Source organism: Parasteatoda tepidariorum, chromosome 2, assembly GCF_982258835.1.
Source record: "Parasteatoda tepidariorum strain Cologne lab strain chromosome 2, Ptep-v5.0, whole genome shotgun sequence".
NCBI lineage: Eukaryota > Metazoa > Arthropoda > Arachnida > Araneae > Theridiidae > Parasteatoda > Parasteatoda tepidariorum.
The window spans coordinates 34235412-34259631 of record NC_141756.1 but is presented as its reverse complement, the minus strand read 5'-3'; the positions used below and the strand labels follow the sequence as shown (position 1 = coordinate 34259631).

At 28.1% G+C, this 24220-nt stretch overlaps 1 protein-coding gene across 2 annotated transcripts in view; it reads left to right on the top strand.

The window, feature by feature from the left end:
- Positions 1 to 23270, top strand: part of LOC107444653 (corticotropin-releasing hormone receptor 1) — a 134452-nt gene extending 111182 nt beyond the window's left edge. For both annotated transcript variants that reach the window (XM_071177410.2, XM_016058864.4), the window contains 6 exons: positions 955 to 1085; positions 7581 to 7666; positions 9791 to 9926; positions 10234 to 10275; positions 12075 to 12313; positions 21159 to 23270. In XM_071177410.2, coding sequence (XP_071033511.2) covers positions 955 to 1085; positions 7581 to 7666; positions 9791 to 9926; positions 10234 to 10275; positions 12075 to 12313; positions 21159 to 21195 — 671 coding nt within the window. In that variant the 3' untranslated portion in view covers positions 21196 to 23270. The remainder of the gene's footprint in view (positions 1 to 954; positions 1086 to 7580; positions 7667 to 9790; positions 9927 to 10233; positions 10276 to 12074; positions 12314 to 21158) is intronic.
- The last annotated feature ends 950 nt before the right edge of the window (positions 23271 to 24220 follow it).

Genomic DNA, 24220 nt, shown 5'->3' with positions numbered 1-24220 from the left:
ATAAAGACATGTGACTGAAGCTCTTCTAGATGTGGAAATACGAAGTTTTCCAACATGTCTAAGTATACGACTGAAGAGACCGTCTTTTCTGTAAAAAAGAAAGGCCCAATGACTCGGTCGTTCATAATCTAAACTAAATCCGGCCAATTTCTTGGCCACCCAGATCACCTGATATAACGCCGCTAGATTTTTTTCTTTGGGGATTTATAAAGGACAATGTTTACAGGAGGATCATGTCGAACATTGACATGGGTCATGAAACTTGAGTCTATCTAACCATTTATGTTATTAATTTTAATCTATCTTTATTATTTTATGAGTTATTAAACATCAAAATGGGACTTTATTAACACCCTGTATATTGGCTGCAATCAGGTTTAAGAAGTACTGCAATATACTCCGTACTTAGCTCAACAATGTATAGTTGCAGCAAATCTGCACGATTAAGTACTTCAACACGCTCCAAGATTTCTGACAGGGTAAATTTTATAGACCAGATTGTTTTCTTAAAACAGTATCTGCATTAATTTTTTTAAGAAAGAAAATTTCATAGCACGTGACAAACGCTTTTTTCGATTATCTTCTGCGTTAGAATAACTGTTAATAAATGTGAAAATTAAAACTCAGAAATTAAATAATGAGAACAGTTTGTTTATTAATTAATATTCGTTTCACTGAATCATTGCATGTAACAAATTACCTTTTTCGATTATCTTCCGTGTTAGAATAACGGTCAATGAATGTGAAAATTAAAATTGTAAAATTAAAAAATACCGAGAACAGTTTGCTAATTAATATTCGTTTCTATGAATCATTGTATATGACAAATGATTTTTTTTCGATTATCTTTCGTGTTAGAATAAAGGTTACTGAATATGAAATATAAATTGTAAAATTAAGAAATACTGAGAACAGTTTGTTTATTAATTAATATTTTTTTTCATTAAATACTAGGTATTCCTTTGGTATTAATTCTGAGTTGGTGTCTCACGATGAACGCGAGCATGAATTCGCATTGCTGGGAAGGCTACGGTCGCTCCTCCTATGTTTGGATAATTACGGGACCTATGATTGGAGCACTTGGGGTGAGTTTATGCAGGGTGTTACGTAATCACCACCCTTTATATGGAACTTATCAAAAAGGAAGTAAAAATGTATACACATATTAGTGGTCGCAGAGTGATTTTAATGCAAAGAAAAAAAATCAGTATCGAAATTCAATGAATCAACACTGAAGTAGTTGAAACTAAAACATCGAAATTTAAGTGATTCCCTGAGATTACATCTAAGAGTTGGAAGGCGATTATTAGGAACGCTTTCAGGTTTTATATAGTAAGTAAATAGGCCTTGATGTTTCCAATTCCACCTTACTCATTAGTAATTTGTTGGAATTTGAAACTTGTTCATATCTTCTACGCTTAAATATTAATTTGCGCCACCTAGTTTGCATATTTTTCTTTTTTACTTTATTTCTGTCACCGATAATTTTAAAATATATACACTATTTGGAGGAAAGTGACTGGACACGACACTATAGCGACATAAACCCGTATTTATTAAAATTAATAGGAGGTAGGGCCTCCTTTGGCTGTGATCACAGCTGCAACCCTTCTGGGCATGCTTTCCACTAAATTAGCCATAGTGGCAAGATGAATTTCCTTCCAAATGTTTAACAGGAAGTTCCATAGTTCATGCTTGCTTTTGGGGAGAGGGGTGCAGGCCCTCAACCGACGGTCCAATTCGTCCCAGAGATGTTCAATTGGGTTAAGATCAGGGCTCTGCGCCGGCCACTCCATGCGTTTAACGTTGTTGTTCACATACCAATCAAGAGTCCTCCTTGCAACATGGGATCTTGCGTTGTCGTCTTGATGCAAGCACTCATCCATACCGTACGTTGCCCACAAGGTAGAAAGGACATGATTGTCGAGAATATCACAGTATCCATCGGCATTCACCATACCATCAACCTTCACCAGTGGACCAGCCCCATACCAGGAGAAACAGGCCCATACCATCAATCCTCCGCCATCAAACTTTACAGTTGTCCCGTCACTTTCTTCCAGATAGTATATATTACAGTCGGTGTAATTAATTTCTCAAAACATTTATTTTTATAATTATTATTTATTACCTTACCAATTTAACTTTATTAATACTTAGCGAATCAATGCCGCCATATCAATAACATGGCATTTTTACTTATTTGGTAGAATACCGTGAATATGATGGCTAAAAATTATTAATGTTTTCATCCCACTCATAGTTGTCATATTTGCAATTAATTAAATTGTAGTTAATTATATAATTATAATTAATATTGTAATTAATCTTTATTGTTATACCAAACGGGAAGAAAGCTTGAAGTATACTTACAGATTGAACTATTATGATTTTAATCTTGTTGCATGTCATATTTAAACGAAATCGAATATTTCTGCATTTATAGTTGCATTGAAAGTACAAATGAATAAAAAATACTGAATTGGTAGTTGTATTCAAATTTATTTCTTAACACTATATCTATCGTAATTTTAGTCGAATTTTTAAGATCTGAAGAGCAAGCAAATCATTTTTAAAATTTTAATGTTTATATAATATTTTCTAAAGACAGCGTACAAATCATAAACTCTAATTTCATTTTTTATGAGAAAAACTACAAAAATATCAAACCATTGTTTTGATATTCACTGTTGTTTCTATATTATCATTTAGTGAAAATATCTCAAATTTCAAACTCCAAAAAATGCCTACAAATATTTTCAATTATTTTTAATTATATTAAAAAAAGATCTTGTAAACAACTCGAGAAATTAATCTGATCATAAAATAAAAAAAAATGAAAAATATTTTAATACCTTGATCAGCTGTTATCTAATTGTCTTGGCTATGAAAATCTAAATAATCTAGCTTCTTCAGCGGAATTCTGACTTTCTGAACAAAGTTCGTTAAAGCTGTGAATTTACTAACAAAAGAAAAACTACACCATTTATTTTAGAACTATTTCATTTGAGGAAAATAATTTAATTGTTTTATCAGTAATAGTCTAAAAATCAGGCCTTATGTGAAGCAGTTAATTTTACAAAGGAGAGGTACTTGGATTTGCTCTTGGAGTAAGTATTAACTGAAATATGTTCAATAAAGCTTTTCGTAAAAGCTAAAATATGCTGAATTATGGTTTCATTCCTAACGTTGAGAATCGGAGAAACATAATTCCATATTCTTAAATTGGATTATTTTGTTTTGAATTGAAAATCTTAGTAAGAAGTTTTTATAAATGCCCTTTTCATAATTTATTCGATGTATTGTTATTGAATGAATTTATTTTATTTAAATCTTGATCCTTCTTTCTTTATTGATATCTTACTTATTTCCACGGAGAAAGAAATTCTGGTAAAATTACCATACTGTATAATAATAACATTTCCTATAAAAAAATAAAAAAATAAATAAAAAGCATATTTTTGGTAATAAAACCAAAATATACGGTATTTAAACTAATCCGTTTGATATTTTTGTTCTTTTATATGATAACGGCTTGCCGAAAATTTTGGTTCTCAAAATTATAATTCTTATCACCACACATTCAGTAAAAAACACTTATAGTGAATAATAAATTTTACCGAATAAATGCTTTTTTCATGCCAAGCTATAAAGTATCATGATAAAATTACCAAATTTTGCGACATTTTCAAAATTTTATCACTTAACATAACCCTATATTTTGTTGTTAATTTTACCAAAATCATTAAGCGCTTCGGTAAAAATTACCGAGGTTTCAGTTTTGACTATTTTCTCAGTGCATATGCATAAGTAATCGAAATATTACAATTAAAATTTAATATATAGATAGTTAAAAAAAGGTTCTAAAACACCACTAAATTTCATGCAATTCCCCAAGTTATTAATATTAAGTTACTACTATTAATATATTCTACAACATATTTTACTATTATATACTTTTGTATTATTATTATTAATAATAATAATAATAATAATAATATCATCGAAGCCAAGCTTTATTTTATGGAATTAATTAATTAAAGACAAGAAAATGACATAAGAATAATATATTTGCAATTGTCAGGTTAAAAAATAGATTACGTGAATATTTAAGTTCTTATTTTCTACAGAAAACAAATTGAGATACGATAAAAAAATATTAATAAATGGAAATTAGAAAAAAGTAGCTTATTTTGTAACCTAAACAATTTTTTCATACTGATTATATTCGAAAGCTTACTTTATGACAATACTTATTTGACTTCCTTCAAGGGTTTTTCGAAATAAAAAGTTTTTGTTGTATTAATTAATTTATTTATTAATGAATTTATAAAATTCGATATTCCTACTTATATGTCTGTCAGGCACATAAAAAAAAACAATTATTAGTTGAAGGAAGCGTTTAATCAAATACAATTAGGATTTTAATTTTCTATCTTCAGAAGTAACTCAAGTCATTAAACATGTATTTCAAAATAAAGTTCAATAAACTATTACAATAAATTGTTTTACTTTACAGAATTACGCCTTTAAAAAATTTCCAAAATAGTCAAATGTTTTAGAATGTGTTAACTTTTATGAATAGTGACCAAAATAAAAATATTAATAGAAAAACAGATCACCTTCATTACTTTTGAACTAGTATCTGGATTTTTGCGTACTGAAAAGTAATTTGAATCTTTCAAAAGTATAACCTTAACTATGTTATTAACTTTGTGTGGTTCATCTTTTAAATTACAATATCAAACATAAACCTAAATGGATAGCATTTACTTTTTCTAGGTAAAAATCAAAAACAAAGGTAAAAGATCTAATTATGGCCTTAATAGTTTTATCAAGACAGCTGTAAACAGCTTAACTTCAATTTGATTTTTATCCTCTTTCACCAGATTCTACACTATTTAACCCTTTGACGCAGAATTCTTATTAAACATATTTTTCTTACGTTTTTCATTAAATTGTATTAATTTAGATCAAAAAAGGGAAAAATATTATGTTCAACATTTTTGAAATTTATGGTTATGAAATATATCATATAAAGCGCCAGCATATTTTTCTACATTTAAGATAAAACTTTTCCAAACACGACCCATTTCCAAACAATAATTTATCAAATTTGCATTTATTTGCAGTTTTTTGATCTAAGAGAAACAGGTATTTGTCATTGAAATCTTTTACATTTATAGCATTTATTTATGAATATGAATGAAAAAAAATTCAAACTGCATTTTTTGGATTTTATATTTTCTTAAAAATATAATTACAATACTCTAATATATTTTTTGTAACTATTAGATTGTTTTTTTAGAAGCAAAAAATACTTAAATATTATTTTGTTTGTATTTAAAGATCCAGGAAAAATATATAAAAGAACCATCGGCGTTCCATCTGCTGTGAAAGGTTAATAATAAAATTAGTTAAGAATAAAATTAGTACTTTTATAAAGTTCATTTAATTATACAAAAAAATAATATTTTAAACTTATTTATCATTTATACAGTTGAAACGTTTTGAATTGTACGGTATGAAGAGCGTTTCGTTATTTTGAATTATGTAATTTAAAAAATCCAAAATTTGGACAGAATCTATTGAATAATTGCTTAGAAATGAATTTTTAAAAGCATGACCTATTGGTAATTTTATGACTCAGATTCCATTACAATTAAGTATTCTAAGCATTAAAACTATAGCTTTAAATTCAGTAAAATTTTGTATTCCTTACAATCCAAAAAAGTATTCGGCTATTATTAAATTAAGTAATAAGAAATTGTAAATAATTATTTAAAAATTTTTTTACAATACAATTAATGAATAAATAATTTTAACAAATGTGTTGATTTTTTTGATTCTCTTAAAACATCGATTGAGATATGGGAATCAAAACTACTTCTTCGGACAAAACTATTGGGACTATTCTTCGAAAATTAAGCTGGTTGCACTTACATTTTAAATTTTCTTTGTTAAAAAGAAAAACCTTTTTTTAAAACCAAATTTTGTATTTTTCTTATATCCATGACTTTCTTTAAAAAAAATTTTCAAGTTTATGAAGTTGATTGAATGTTTTACCTGTATCTGGAAAAAACCATTTTATTGCGATATCTTATTACGATGAGAAAGTTTAATAAGTTCGAATATCACATAACTATCAATTTATTTAAAATATTTCGAATTTATCTAAAATATATAACTAAAAGTTTATTTAAAATTTATAAAACTATGTCCTTGTCAAAAATCAAAATTCACTTTAATAAGGAATGGGATTTTTACATTTAATTATAAAATGCTATCATTCTTTGTAATAAGGCACACAATTGTTTTTCCATTATCTCTCAATATTAAAAACTCATACGCAATCCTACCGCTGTTTTGAGCATCCAATTTTACATAACATTTTATTTGCAGTGAAAACTATAACTATATGGTTTTATGATATGAGATAAGATATGGTAAATGTAGAAAATTTGGTAATAATATCTTGATACCTTAGAGCATGGCGTAAAAACAGTTTATTCGAATTCCTTTCAGTTTTGTAGTTTTTACTAAATATAGGGTAATAAAAACTATAATTTTGAAAACCAGAATTTCCGGTAAACCGCTTGCATATGAAAGGAAAAATTACCAAACGAATGGTTTTACTACAGCATATTTTAGTTTTATTAACCGAAATCATGTTTTTTTTTTCACCAGAAATGCCATTACCATAAAGTACGGTAATTTTACCAGATTTTCTTTCTTCTTGTGAAATTAGCCAGACCAGGGAAAATTTAATTTTAAAAATCCCCCTCAGGATGCGGAATTAAAATTAAGCACTAACGTGTTTGCGCGTCAAATACTGGGAAATTGGTCATATTTTAAATTTTACGAAAAAAAAGAACGATTAAAAAATTAAATTTTATCAAAAAATTTTTATAAAAAATTGTCAATTAACTAATGTTAACACTCAAACAATATAATTATCAATTGTTAAATAGATTAACAAAAATAATTGTTAAAAAGTTGACAGCGAATAATAAAATATATACGATATAGTATAAATATAATACGAGGCAAAAGCGAGGAAGAGACAGCTTAACCGCGTATACTTTGGATTGTTACATTCAATTCAAGAATGTCTGGGACTCTGCCTCGTCGAATAAAAGACCATTATTGTCCCTGTCAATTGTTTGCACAATTTCTCCGCAAATCAGCGCTCGCCATCCAAATAGCTGCTGACGTATTTAATTGTTTTGGGCGTTACACCCCCATTCCGCCCCACTACGTAATATAAAATACTTTTTTTCCATTGGTAGTGCAATGGGAAAAGCAAAAAATAATATTTTTATTGACAATATTTTTATAGACAATGGTAAATTTTTAATTTTGCATCAAGAGTCTAAGATCATAAGCACTGAAATAGAAATTTTACACAATGAGATTCAAACCTTAACAAGCATTCGATTCTGTTACTTTTTCAGACTATTATGCACTTGATAGAAAGATATTTGAATTCGTAACAAATTCTTAGAATTGTCAATCGTATCTCTTTACATAATGTTCATTAATCATCATGTTCATGTTCTAAAACAGTTAAACTATTTCAGATCAATTTGATTTTCTTGGTAAACATCATCAGGATATTAGTTACAAAGATGAAAACCAGTTCAACTTTCGAAATCGTACAGATCAGGTAAGAGTTGAATTAGTTAATATTTGTTCATTTTGAACCTTCAACGCTTTAATTACCCTCAACCTTTAACATAATTTAATCAGATTGCTCAACTAAAATCCAAGCTTAGTTCAAGTTTTCGAAATATTTAAAATTCAAATAGAATTTAATCAAAATTAAAAATTTTAAATTGAAATCATTAATTAGTTACAGCTATAGTAATATTAGAAAAAATACAATAGTACATAAAATACAACGTAAACCCATTTTGCTTATCAAAGTACTAAAGTTTTTATTTAGCAGAAATTATTATTTAGAGAAGCATTTATAAATGATCACACTATAAATTTATTTTTATCACTTCTTGCAGTTTGTTCACTTTTAATTTCCTAAATTCTTTAAACAATTGAAACAACTTATTTAAATGAAAACCTTCTTTATGTATAGTAGGTTATGCAATTACCGTGTGCATTTTTAGTGTAAAACATTGTAAGCTGTCTCATTCTTAGATTATGCATCGAAGAGAAAAAAAAACAAAGTTGGACATTTTCGGTACCTATATCTGGGAAGTGGTTGAAGAAGGGTAGAAACTTCAGCCTTACTATCTAGATCAATGGCTATTGTTGCTATTATGTTGCGTTGCTCAAAAATAAACAAATCAACTTCTAGACAATAGGATTAATAGTTTTACTTTTTATTAGATATTTGAAAAAAATGTCACAAAAACTTTGACTCGAGCCGTGAGGGTTCAGGGGATAAAGTGACCCGGGCTCGAAACCCAGCAATGGCTGTTCGATACGAATTCTACATCCGGCTTGCACAACCCACAATGCTGGCTTGAAATATCCTCAGTGGTAGGCGGATCATGGATTTGAGTCCCTTTGCTGTCAGGCTAACCCTGGGAGGTTCTAGTGGTCTTCATTTCCATGTATGCGAGAAAGCAAAATGCGAGAAAGTTTCATCAAAAAGTCCTCCATGAAGGCTAAATTTCTCCCAACACTTAATCCAGGAATTTCTTGTCTTCTTGATTGGGTTCAAAATTACAAGACTACGTAATTGAACATTAGTGGTCGTAAACTCTAAAATTTGGTCGGTTGGTCAACAACGGTTATAAAATCCTTGACTTATACATTTTTACGTATCTGATTTATTTATCTAGACAAGTGAGGTATTGTCTTTAATGTATATTCATATACTGAATTGAATGAGACCAAACAAAGTTGCTAGAACTAACAATTTAAGGGTATAAAGTTTTTGTTTAAATAAAGTACAGTTTTGTGATTATTCACACGTCTGGCACTTTTATGTCGACGAATGAAGCATTTTATTTGACACAGAGAAAAAAATGCATACGAAATATTCCCTCACAGGAATGTCAAATAGAAATAAGTACAACACTGAACGTTATATAATAAAACCTTAAAATCATTAGTCCTATCAGCTTGGAATTAAAAATACAATTAAAAATACTTCACTAACAATAATTTACTTGTCTAGTAAATTATTGTAATAATAGCTCAGTTTCTAGTAATAATAGCTCAGTTTCTCCCTTTTTCTTACTCCCTCCCTGCCCCCTTATCCCATCCGCAGTCGCAAGGCTCAGATGCACATCACCGCTTATCTTCTTCAACATAACATAAGGAAATGATTGAGACGACTCACAAAACTTAATCAAAATGTTTACCTATTTAGATGAAAAAAAGGTAATAAGAAAACCAATTAATGTGAAAAACAGAATTTTGAATTTAAAGGTCAGTCACATTGCAAGTATATTAAATTGGACAAGTAGAGACCTGGACATTTCGAAATAATCGCACTATCACCAAGCATAGACAGTAATATTTTTCTTCAAGAAAAAAAGCTCTAATGTGTCATTTATTTTTATCCGAATTGCAGACGAGAATAGTTAGAAAGTTTTTTGACATGGAATTTAAATTTCTATGTTCTGAAAAAAATATATTTTTCGATCGTAAAATTGCATTTGAAGGCATTAACCATGAAAAAATATTGAATCCATTGTTTCTTCAATAAGACTTAAACTTCAAACTTTTAGCATGGTTTTAACAATTCTTATATTATTTAAGTATAATTAAAATAGAAATGCATATTAATTCCTTATTACAGTGCTTCTTATTTAAATTCTAGACGTGCAATGAAAGCTACAGCGTTGCTGTTCCCTTTACTTGGTATTACGCACCTGTTGTTTTGTGTAAATCCAAGAGACGAAAGCAAGCTGGAAGAAGCTTACATGATTACTAACGCTTCATTACAATCTTCGCAAGTAAATATTCCTTTTTTTCTGTATTCTCTTGAATTAAAATTGACTTATACTATTACAAAACAAAAATAATAAATTTTAATAATTTTACTTTTCCATTATCTGTCATTCTTGTACACCAGACAAAATTTTAATTCAGTTTAAACAAATTCAACCACTTTTCAAGAAATGAAATTTCATATTTTCCATATTGATATTTGGTTTCATTGATTTCAAGTGGTGAACTCACTATTATTTAACATAAAATGTTTTGGAATATTTTTAGTACTTATTTACAATTTTCATTAAAATTGCTTCAATTTTGTTTTAGGGAATATTTGTTTCCATTCTCTATTGCTTCATGAACATTGAGGTAAGTTGATAAAATTAAAAGTCAACATAAAAATTTCCAAATCTACACATTTCAGTTTTTTTTTTAAATAAAAGAAAAATTGAGTAAAATATTTTGATAACTGCATTGGATCATCTTCAGTGAAAAAGACAGAATATTGCTGATTGAGAGCAGTTCACAATTGAAGTGCAAAGTAAATTAAATTTAAAACTGAATTAGTATACATTAGTAGTTCCATCCATCGAACAAAATGAAATCTGCAAAAATGGCTGTAAAGTAACCAAAAATTTAAAACTGAATCAGCCAATAAGAAGTAGGTATCCTGTTTCCTTTAGGCTGATTGATACTGCTCAATTGCAATTTCTTTCAACATCTTTTTTTTCTGTATAAAAATATTTAAAATGAAGTTACTTCACTTACCTGGCCACTGGCATCAATGATCAATCAGTTCGATAGCAACCAATAAGAACACGGGTTTATTAGGATGAGAATGCATATCATCCAATAGGGATAGTGCAAACAGCTAGTTGCCATTCACAACCACAAAATTGCGACAATTGATTGATTGATTCCGTTCAAGGATGCAGTTCTGCCTCTGACTTGGGCATCGCTATTCTAAACTGTAGACAATGCTTTTATCATTTTCTTTTACTTTTAATACAATCTTTAGAAAGTTTCTATCATTTTCAGCATTTTGGCAGGTATATACATTTTATATGCGTATTCAAAAATAGAAATGTTTATGGATATTACTTTAAATATACTTTAAAAGTCTTGCTGACGAGAAAATAAATTAATTGTCATAAACTCATATTTAACGTAACCACTGCTCCAAAATTAAATTGTTATAATATATACACTCAAGACAAGGCCTGCTTACTGACTTTGGTAAGCACGAAAAAAATAGAATTATGGAGGAGGTTAGAAAAAAAGTGCATTTTATCTTAGACAAGTTCTTAAGAAATGAAAATTTATGTTCGTGAACTTTTTAAAATTTTAGTTTTATTGCGAACAATTTTGTGCTAAATTTGTGAACAATTTTGTCAAAATATAAACTTCGAAAAAGTAAAATTAATTTTGTAATTAAAAATAAAATATTAATATTTTTATTAGAAAAATGTCGATTTTTTATTATTTTTTAAAACAAAATGCACAACAAAAATTTAGAATTCCCCCTTCCCTGTGTTTCAAATCCCAGTGCGTTCAAATTTATGTTTAGACCAGACGTTTTTACATTATTTAAAATCTGAAATTTCGGTTCTAAATTCAAATGTCTTGACATAAAGCTGCGCATCATCAAATCCACATTTTTCTTAAAATATTTAAATCATAGTTTTATTTTAAAATTTTAGGAATCTCTGTTCACCAATCCTTAAATGCTTCTCATCCATCATTGCTTTTTAAGTTGATATTTTTTAAAAATGCAAAGAAAAATTTTTTTTTTAATAAAATGCAAAATTATTATTATTTTATATGAACACATATTTTAAAATACTAATTTTAGAGAGACAGATAATTACATAGATTTGAAAAAAAAACTAAATAAAAACTAATTAAACTAGAAAAAAACCGACAAGACTTAGAATAAAAAAAACTAAACTTAGGAAAACAGTCGTGACGCATTAAGAAAAGGAAAGCTGTTTTAGCAAAAGTATGAAACTCAATTATCTCTTTATACATAGCAATTTTTTTCTTTCTAGGTTTAGTGTTGCACTAAAAATTCTTTAAATGACATAAAGCCGAAATTCCTATTCATGAAGTATTCATAACGTCGGATCCTATTCATAACTCATTTTTAATAATTCATATTTCTATTGAAGGTTCAAACAGTGCTTCGCAAAGCGTACGTGCGTGCCGCCCTGCGTCGCAATCCAAATCACCGCTACACGTGGAAATGTCGCACGTCCCAGAACAGCACGTACGTCTCTAACTGCGACACTTCTGTTGTCCCAGAAACTGCAACGATACGGCCTGGTCCCAGTCCCAGATCAGTGCACTTAATGAGGGAAATGCGACAATATGATAAAGGAGCCCTCAGAAAATATGGAAGCACTCGAAAGTAAGATCATGTATTTTAAATTATTTAAAAATTAAATCTGCAACAACATTTGGTGTCCACAACGTAGAAACTATAAATAGTAATTAAATTTTATAACACAAAAGGAAAATGTTTCGAAAGGTAACTATTAATGAAATAATTTTAAAAATCATCACGTTTTATTGAATACGTTAAAAAAACAATGCAATTAATTATCTTTCATTTAGTAGAAAATTACGTCTTTAAATTTTCTTATTCTCAATTCGAGTGTGAGATAAGACTAGAGTTCCTTTTTCCATCATTTCAAACTCCAAGAGGTGAGTAAGCTTTAAATTCTCATTTAAATATCTTTTTTCCTCGAATTTAAACGATTAATTTCAAAACATATTAAAAATATTTGCATGTAATTTAATTGTAAGAATTATCGCAAATTCATTTCTTTTTAAATTTGAAGAAAGCGTTTATGTTGTTTTTTTTTATAGTTATATTAAAAAATATAATAAAAGAAAAATATTAATTTTTAATTTTTGAATTATTTTAATTTTTCAACACTAAAATCAAAAGATACTGAAGACAAATTGCGGATATTTTCATTAAAATTAAAATAAAGAAACTAAATATTGAAGTATTATTTTTACGGTTAAATTAAAGATTAAAAACATAAACTTTAACAAGTATATTTTATTCATTTATTTGAAAATGGCTTATTGAAGATAGTAGTGTGTATTTTCGTATATTATTTTGCACTGTGTAATAGTATAAAAAAATGAAAGTAATGCATGCTTTTTTAAAAAGGGTTCAAAAATGTATTCTGGTTCACCTTTCTTTAAATTATGAATGAAATATGTATCTTGTTCCAGTAAGTAAGCAATCGACTATGCTTCTTCATTGTCAAATAATACTTAAGTAAAACGTCTTAATCAAAATTATGTCCATGAAAAAAAGAATCCTTTCGGAGGAACTTTGAAAAAAATTTAACTTTAATATTCATAAAGGCAAAATATTGAAAGAGAAAGTTAATAATATTTGAATTAGTGCTCTTAATTTCGTCAAAGAATTGCTGTTTTTTTCTTCTGAGACTCGCGACTCTTTTAATTTTAAAAATAGGCTCGATAAACAACAAAAAAATGAGCTACTCAGAAGAAATGCTTGACATTAAACCTCTTCTCTGTTTTTTTAGTTGAATACTTGTAATTTGATATATAATCAAAACACTTCATACTAAATGTTATTTTTTCAAGTATTTTCTTAAATTAATAATATTTTTTACGTTAATGTACTTTTTTGTAGCAGATTTGAGAAAATAATGTTTAAATTTGAAATGTTTTAGTATAACGCCTTTGTCAAACAGTGTACTCGTATTCATGCAAAACTTATTACCATTTAGTCTACTTGGATAAACCATTTTTATAGCGTCTGCACTTATACTCTTACTTATAGTCCGTCTGTAGTTGTAGATATTTTCCTTTCGCATTAGATTTCTTTGTATTTTCTTTGCATTGAACTGCAAAACAGGAGCATTATACTCGTATAAATAAAAAAGTCAATCAACGTTTGCTAATATTGAGAACATGATTTAGATTATTTAGGAGCACTATCCTTATAAAGCATGTTCGTTAAGATTGCTTGAATAATACGTGTTCTATAAAAGTGTCCTGCACTGTAAAAAATTCTGGATTAAATTACGATAAAAAGTTCTAGCATTCTGGATGTATCATCCGCAAAATTCATTTTATGTCGCAATCCTTTTTTTTTCCGTTAAAGTTTACAGTTATCATTATTTAATTCTGTGATTCAAGAATTTTACAGTAAACATTACTGTTAAAATTACTACGTATCAGAATTTTTTCCGTAAAATTTTACGTTAAAAGTACCCTTGTACGTAATAAAATCGATTTCGGCAGCCTGAAATATCGATTATTAGATAAGTTCTGAAATATATATATTATAAGATTATCGATTTCAGCACCCTGAGTTTCTCCGAACCGTAACTTGATCCGGAATTTTTTACATTATTTATCTATCATACGTGCTCCTTAAAGTGTCCTGAATCATACGCATTCTATAAGATGTCCTGCATAATAGTTTTTTTAATGTGTCCTAAATCGTATCATGCCCTGAATCGTTCCTTAAATTGTCTGGAAAAAATTTTAATAAGGTCTTCATTCACTAAATTATAATTTTGCAAATATTTTTAGGAATTAATAATTTAATGAAAATGCAATACTTTCCAAAATCACATTTTATTATATCTTACATTTTCTAAAGGGTAACTAAGGCTAATTATTCTTTGAAATTCAAATGTTTCTCAATTATAAGTAAAAATATTCTTTATATTTATCTTTAATTTACTATGTTTAAATCAATAAAGGAACATCCTTAAACTAAAAAAAAATTTGCACTCTTATACATTTTAATATTGAATAAATAAACTAAACTTGAAAGTAAAAATCTTTTGCAAAAAAAAAATTTGCAGGATAGGACCATGAGTAGTCTATTGGATTCCTACAAGTGATATCATCGTATGCAAATCGTATCATTTGTCGATTCAGAAGCCAATCAGGTTCAACGCTCACGCGTGACGTCATTTTCAGATATCCGATTTAAACTGATTTAAATCACATGGTTAGGCATGGTTAGGCACTTCTTCTCCTGTTGTAAGTGCCTAATTTTAAAAAAAATGCTGCTGTGGCAGTTAAGGAGATGAAGGTTGTCCAACATGGGTAAAACGATCATGTGGCTGCATCTACTTTTGTAGTTATAGTTATATTTATTTTATTACTTTCATTTAGTTTATTACATTTATTTTTTTTACAAAGTAGTGAATTATTATTTTTTTCAATCAAAGAACCTGGGCCTATAGCTTATGTAAAACTTATTTTAATATCGAGTGAAATAATTTAATATGTTGTGTAACTAAATAGATAATCCTAAGAAACTGAATCGAAAATATAAAAACTTCATTCATTTAAAAAATAATAGATGATAATAAAAATAGACATGTTTTGAGTGTCCAATAATAAAAGTCACAAGTTATTCAAGCTTGACAAGTTTTGAGAATGGGCGATTATATTTGAACGCTCGAAACATGTCGACTTTTACTTCCCTCTTCATATTTTTTGAGCCAGGTGAGTTTTTATCATCAATTATACCGTTTTACATTTGAGTCTTGATCATTATTTTGATAAGGATTTTACACTCGTTAAAGTAAACATAAGCATTTCTATATTTTAACAGGATTTATGTGGTCTTTAAAAACGTAATAGCATCAATATTGTAAAAGTTATAAGTACTTAAAAATTAAAATTTTGAGACCAGATATTTTGAGTTAATGAAATTAAATATTTTGTCTTTTAAATTTTTGTGCCCCCATTTCAGTATCTTAAGGATCTTACGAACTCTACTTAAAAATAGAGTATCAGATATATATAAGAAAACAAAAATAATCATAGTAGCAGTATTTGGGGGTAAATGTAGCTTATCGTAATTGAAGAATAAGCTGTGTGACATTTTATGGTGAATTTGCGAACGTAAGTTTCAGAATGTATCGAAATGTATGTGCTATTTGCAAATAATCTTTATCCAAAGAAAACCATGTAACCTAAATATCTAGCAGAATGAAGCGATTTTTTAAACAATGAATCCTACAATATGCTACATATTATTTCAATATCTTATTCTTAAACATAACATATTTCAATCTTTTTAAAATGCCCCTAAACATTCAGCAATTCCTTGAGTTATAGAAAAAAGAAATATCGTAAATTATAGAAAACCTTGTGAATGTGTATTAGAATTACTATACAATCTGCATATTATTTTTCAAGCATTTTTTGTTTCTTCAAACTTTCTTGCCTAGAAGACTCGATTAAATCTGTAAAAATAACTATCCCTAAAATTTTGTATACAGCTATAATAAGTTATGTCAATTTGATTTTAGTAAGAAATCTTCGAATAAATATAGCAAAAACAACATATCTAAATAATATCAGATAAAAAGTTCATGTATTTAAATTCTAAAAACTTAAAAAATCATAAATAATTTATAAATCAATTCAAATTTTCTTTTCAAAGGAGATTTAAAAATTTTTTTTTTTGCTTTTTGGACAGAAATCAGCTTAAAAATTTTCTATTGCCTAGAAACTTCGAGATATTTTCTATTAACAATTAATTAAACCTCTCCCAGCAATTACATTATGAAATTAATGAACATTATTTTATTTTTTTTACATTCAGAGTTCTTTTACTAGGTTGCCTAGCAACCTAGTAAAATTAAGCATTAATTTTTTGAATTAGTCAATGGGTTATCTTAAAATATTCATTTGCGCTGGCGACTTTTTTTGGCGGTTTTCTGGACTATCGCCAAATATATAAACCTTTATTGCTACCCAATTTATGACCCAATTTTTTCAAACTTTTGCCTACCCCCCCTAATTCAAGTGTCTAGATTCCAAATATGTAAAAAAAAATTTATGTTTATTCAGAGAAAGTACGTTTTTGTGTCTGATTTCGTAACTTAATTAATAGTTAGCACTAGTTAATTAGTATATTTGAGGTCACCCCCGGGAACCATTAAGATTGACTTTCAGTTCGTGAAAATCCGATCATTAGAACGAAAGTTATTCAGGGTGATATCTTTTTTTTTTTGCGGACTACATTTTCTCTAATTTTTCAACTTAACATATATTACATTCAAAGAACTATCATATTTGTTGAACAGGATGACAACATTGGTTTATATTATAGGGATCATATTTGTAAAAAAGTCAATATTATTTTTGTAGTCGAATTCAGTTTAAGGCTTGTTGAATCAATTTACCATAGTTTAATTTGGTTCTTGCTTATTACAAATTATGTAATTTTTTTCTTGATTGATTATTTTCAAGACGAAGAACCAAAGATTTAGTTTTTATTTATTTACTTAAATTGTTTTTTTAAATATCTTCATTGCTTCTAATGAAATGCCTTTAAAATTTTCAAATCTTTGAGGATTCACTCAAATTTATAAAATTTAGATTGCAGTACAAATGGGTTTTTTTTCGAATAATTATTGAAATGCCATATCATCACAGTGCCAGACCATGCTGTTAAGAACCACGACAGCGAGTTCAGAAGGGTTAAAAGTTTCTAGCAATAATTATTTTTTGCAATAATTATTTGCAAAATAATATCTATCACATTTTGTTTCTATATATTAGCTGATATCGTAATTAATACATACATGAATTGTGGGGCTACTCTGTATTTTGAAAAAAATGCAAACTCTAATCTCTTTCAGTTAACTGGAAAAGTAAGAACTGGAATTTTTAGATATGGGTCTGAGTATATTGTAACTATTATTCTACACAAACTATTTTTATGATCCATAAATTTATTGTGTAAAATATCATTTCTTTTTTAATATCTGCACTAAAACCAAATAATAGCATTGGTCAGTATGAATTATTACGAACAAAAATAAAAATATTTCTGTTCAAAAACGAATTTTATAGCTATTTCTAAATTTACTTTTCATAAAAAACACCTCAATTCGTTGTTTCACGACCTCATAAAGAAACCAACAGCCTATCAACATAAGGGTAGCAAATGCGCTGTTTCTCCGAAAAAGATACGTTCAAAAAGCTTCGCGACGTTTAAATACTTCTGCGAAGTACTTTATGGCGTAGAAATTGTTCTGCTTGAATTATTGTTTTTATCACTTTGGCTTCAATAAAGTCGAAAATCAACCGATACTTCAGTTTTTATGTCCAATATTATTTACATATAGATGTTCGACAACCACTTAGTTAGACTTGCCTCGAGGAGGTTTTTTTTCCTTTTTTTTACTACCTGCGGCCAACACTGTTATTCGCCTGACACTGTCATAAATAAAATGACTCTTGGTAACGCTTAGTAAGGAATTCCCTTTGGCACTCATTGTTATAAGAGACAGTTAACATGGGAATAATCAAGATAGGTTTTTTTGTATAAAAATTTGAGGTCGTTTTTAATGATTCCTTCCAATAAGCGACATGAGAGATCTAAACTATGAACATAATAAGAACCTATATTTATTTAACTTTTTACGATGTTGAACTGGTGACGATTCAGCAATTCTTGAGACATATTTCGTTCATTTTGAGATAAATTTTTTCCGTTAGATTAATTTAATTCTGAGATTAATTTTGTCCGAAGTCACGTGATTTGTGAAGAAATGCGTACTCTCGAATATATGACGAAAATATTTACTCAACTCGAAACACCATCATAGTGCATTGTGGGAGATTGTAAACTAAAATGAAGACTAGACATTCAAGAATTAAGCAGCAAAGTCAACCGACTGAATGTCAAGGAGTTGACATCGTACCAGGAAGATCCCGGGATCAAATTCCGCTTCAAGCATAAGTGTAATCTCTCCTTCGCGTGCTGTTAGAGCGGAATTGATCAACTTATAATAATGCCCACGAAAAACTGAATAAATTAAAAAAATTTGATACTTTAAGCTCCATAATTTTTTCTTCTTTTGTAAAAAAACGAATCACTAAATAGTTCTTTAATTTTGACGAAATTCGTTTCCCCGAAGAAGTAGCAATAATTATTTCGTCATTTTGATGAAAAATTTTCTCGGAGCATATACTAGGAAACAGTTACGTCAAAAACAAACGTGATCTTTGAGTATCCATTTTTCACAGTGAAGATAACAGAAATTTAGATTCATTTAAAAGTGCCAAAATTCACTTTATTGCACGAAACGCAAATGATGCTACAAACTAAATCAAATACAATAAAACTAAGAAATAAAGATAAAGAATTTAAGGATGTAGACTTCTCTGGATCGTGAGGAACATGTTTCCTTAATGCAAAAAATAAACCCGCTGAAAAGATACTTTGCTAATAATAAAATAATACGACTATGATATTAAGTGTTAAAGTTAAAAAAAATGAAAATTATAACATGCGAGCATGTGTAAAAAAATTTATAAGCAGAATTTATTCAAAATAATTGGGATTGTTATAATGTTCTTGTAGATAAATTTTTGAGAAAAACTTTTCCAACCTCAGAAAAAGAAATGTATTAAATGAAGAAATCTTTCTTTTTCTACTATTTTAGTTTCATCTATTTCAGAGCGTTTTACGAATTTAATTTCTCACTTTCCTTTCCATTCAAAATGAAAGTTTTCATAAATGTAGAAATTTTATTTAAACTTGTCATTTTTTAAGATACTTTGCTGTTAAATGAAATTTCTCCTATTACAGAAGACTGGAGATCACTGAGTATTGATCAAAGAGCAGAAAAGTTTAATCCAATAGCACTAAAGCAATACTAATCACTTTTCTCAAGATTGAAAAAAGACATTAAAATTTCAATGAAGACTTAAATCTTTAGATCTTCATTACTCTCATAAGCGTACTTTTTGGCGTCATAGAATTCAAATAGGAAAAAAAGGTCATTTAAAGTGGGCAATTTGAAAACCAGAATTTAAAATATAAAGAAATGACACAAAGTGATCGAAAACATTGTACAAAATTACAAAAAAATATATATACAAACAAACCTCATCACTGGATTCTTCATGGTTAAAGGAGAATCAGATATATTAAAAGTTATAACAATGTTCTCCTTTAATAACTGTAATATATTATTGAGCTATATATTATTGAGCAACATATTACTACATTTCGGAGATATTTAAAAAGTTTTTTAATATTTTTTTTAAATAAAATCGCTCCGTATGGCTGTAATATGAAGAGAATTATTTCATAAGTACCCGCTTCAACATAAGGCAAGAACCAAACATTGCATCACGTAAAAAAATTAAAAGTTTTGAAAAAGCGTTTTTGAGTGGACTGAAAAAGTTTGTAATCTGAAAAATTTATAAATTCTAATTTTGTCAAACTTAAAATGAATGTCAGATTTATTTCAAAACAAGTGGAAGACTTTGATGATACTTGATGTTTATGACGAAAGTGATTCAACCAACGTTTTTCGTTGCAGCTTTGACAAAAATAGAATAATTTTTTATCTGCTTTAAAAACGTGTCTTTTAAAATTTTCATTTTATCATTTTTTTATTTTTAGTTTGTATCGATTATGTCTTAGAAGTCACAAAAAGCAACCAATATCTTAAATGACAATAACTTTTGCTTTCCTCATTCATAAAACAATTGGCATCCGAACAAACCTCCATTTGAAATGTGCCGATTTTAGTTGGTCATAAAGTGGTCGAAAATGCATTCTATTTAGAGACAAAAATCAAGCTATAATTTAAGCTCTTAAGAGCTTATGGTAGGTGTTATGAAGCTCTAACACACACCTTTTTTTAAGGTAGATGTTATTAAGCTCTTAAGCTCTTAAAGAGCTTATGGTAGGTGTTATGAATACTACATCAGAGATTTAATTATTACCACCTGTTACCTCCATGAAGACTTTAAATATAAAATGATATAGATTGTTCTAAACTTCAAGCAGACAGCAATTTTAACAGAGAGTAAAGAATTTTTAATAAGAAAATTGAGATAATACATAAATTATATAGAATATGGTGCATGGAATAGCGTAAAACCCGAAAAAAAGCTTTACGCCATTATAATGTATCACGTAATATAATTAATACTTCATAATGCATGTCATTAATTATACAGAATACAAACAGAAATTATTCTGTGCACTTTTATATAAGTCTTTGAAATTATATTTACAGACTGCATTTATACGTTCTCGGTTGAGCTGCGTCCTTAAGATATCGACTTTTTATTTACAGAAATTCTTAGAATTTTTTTTGAAATTTAATTAACTATTAGTTTATAATACTTTATTTGCTCCAGTGATTTATTTTTTTATTATTATAATTAAGCTTTTGACGATGTTACTATTCTCTATTTTTCAGGAGTGGCGTAAACGGAATGAATATAACAGATGTTTGAAGAAAAAAATGTTTTGAATTCTTACAAGATGCATTCATACAAGAAAAAAAGTCGTGAAAAAAAAAAAAGATTTGTCTCATCAGTCTTTCGACTTTGATGTCATTGTATATAATGTATTTGTTTTCAAAAAAGTTCATTAAGTTTTATCGTTTCTCACTGCATAAGAAATATTGCAGAATTCCCACCGTCATGCTTCTATGCATGACATGCACAATTGATCCTTTTCAACTAATGAAAGAATGAATGAGGGCAAGCATTATTTATGTAACATTTTTCTCAGTTTAGATTCGAAATTATCATATGACACATTGCAATAAACAAGAATAAATAAAAAATATGACTGATATAGTTTTTACGAACAATTGAACTAAAATCTAAGATTTAAAAAAATGGAATTGATCAGAATATTTTGTTTCTACACAAATGCCCAATGAGAAAATTTTTCAAAACACTAACATATATCAGCGCAATCTAATCTTAATTCATTAATTTATCTAAATGAATTATGCAAACTTAACTTTAAAACTATGAATCACAACTAATTATTATTTATTCCATACTAAAACTGTAATCATACAGAAATTAACAAAAATATGGCAAAAACACTATATTGAAAACAATAGAGTGTTAACTATTCAAACCTACTGTATCATCTAACCGTTTCTTGTAAGTGGTTCTAGAGGGCGCAGTTGGGCTAGATGAAACTTTTAGTAAAGCGTCGTGATGATGTCAGTATTAATAGTGCTTAAGCACTTATGGTACAGATGTATAAGGAATTTGCGGTGGATAGAAATGAGCAACAAAAACGCTAATTCATGGGATAGATGTTTGCCTAAAAGGTACGTAATCGTGGGTATCAATCCTGATAGACTGTTGAAATGCGGCATTTGTTTATGTTAGCAAATGCTCTTTCTATTCTATTTCGAGTTAGCTTAACCAGACAAATATGAATCCAATTTGTTATCTCGTAATCGATTATCATCTCACGCGATAATCTCGTAACTAAAGAATTCTTATAAATTTTTGAAATATGTCATGAATTATTTTCGAAACAAAAGAAATGAGCTATTAATTTATCATTATTAATAAAAGGAAGCCGACAATAAAGCAAACCTAACAGCTTTAACTTTAACGCGCCATCTTGTTTATAAACAACCAGCTGGCCCTGAGGCTATAGGTCAGGTGGCTGTAAATCAGTGGTCTTCTTCTCGATTGCGAGCATCCTATTACTATGAGAGAATCAAATCATGCATAATGTTTCTTTTAATTTTACTTTCATATGCAAAATAATTTTGAAGCGCTTTCCTTTGCATTTGTTTAGAAAAGAAATGAAAATTAAATGTAATTATTTAAAGAACGTAATTTGACAGTGTATATTTATCTTAATTTTCTAAATAACTTCGATATTTAAATTAAGGATATTATTTTATGAGAATGAAATGATCTATTTTTTAAGCATACCTTAAATCATAACGAGTATTAAGTCTTACATTTATTTCAATACCAATTCCTGTTTGAAGAAGTAAGGCGTCTGTTTATCTCCTTGTATAAAAGTAAATTTAAAGGAATATCTTATTGGCTTATTGCTGATTTATTTTAAATAATCTATTTTTGCTGTTCATCAAATCGTTTACAGTTCTTTTCATTTCTCAGATAATCTGTATTAGTTAAGGAAATATAGTTTGGTATAAACAGACGTTTGTTGTGATTTCGTCATCTGCTTTTTAGCCATTAGATAGCATGTTTCTGCCTTTTATCCAAATGTGCAGATTCAAGTGGTGCTGAAACTGCTGTTTTTGTAAATATTTTGAGTAGGACATGTATATTTCTTCTTACGTTTAACTACAATATTATGTTTTCATCAATCATGTAATATATCGTTGATCACATAGTTTACACAAGTTGTTTGTAGCATCAAAATTATTTCATAAATGTCTGTAACCCGGTAAAAAAATTATATATGTAGTATATGTTTTGTGAAAACAAGTTAAAAAAAAGTTTTAAATTATTCATTTATGCAAATTGGTGCTGCAAAAAAAAAATTCTGTAAAATTGTTAATAAAAGAACTTAAAATTGGCTCGGACTACTTTTTTTTTCAAACTTATAAAAAATAGTTTCGACTCATAACAAGCAAGTTTTAACAAACTGTTTGAAAATACTACCAATACTAAAGTTAAAAAATTAACAACTTTTTAATAATCTTAAACATAACAGTTCTTCTAAATAATAAACATCATACTCAAGAGCAAATCAAAAACAGAAAAACATCAGTGGCCTATCTAGATCACTTAAAAAATGCAACAATAACGAAGGCGCAACTAGTTCGCCCATAGTTTTGTAACTGATTATCGTTTTCAAATTTCAGAAAATTAAATGATCTAGTTCATCGCTTTTAGCAACTAAATTCTGAATATAATTACTGTGAGATAGTGAGTTATTTTCTCGTATTATTGAGATAAATTTTATTTCAATGCGGTATATCGGTAAGTGAATATAATATCCAATTCCGCACTTTTGCATCCCAATTATTGTTATTAATGAATATTAAAATAATTTAAATTAAAATAAATAAACTGAAATAAAAGGAATGATTATAAATACCCGAATGCCTCGTCAGAGTGTTTTTGTTTCATATTTAAATTTTTAAAAAATTTTAGTTAAGTTTAAGATTGGGCACATTCATAAATGTTTCAGGGGTCGTCCCTAGTAAGTCTATGTACGCCACTGTGCAAAGCATAAAAAAACAATGAATCCTGGAAACATTTCACAAAAATAAAACTTATTTTCCACTGTAATCTGATGAAAATGTCTGAAAAATCATAACTTTGCTGGAAATAATGCGTGACATTTCTTACAGTGAAACTATATCAAATTGCATTAATATAGGTTTGCAAACTTCTGAGATATCTGTACTCAGAATTCACATTTCTTCCATAAGAAAAAAAATAATAAAAATAACTAAAGTTAAAGAAATTGAACAATGTGATATATCTCTCCAGTAATTTCAGATTTAGAATGCGTATA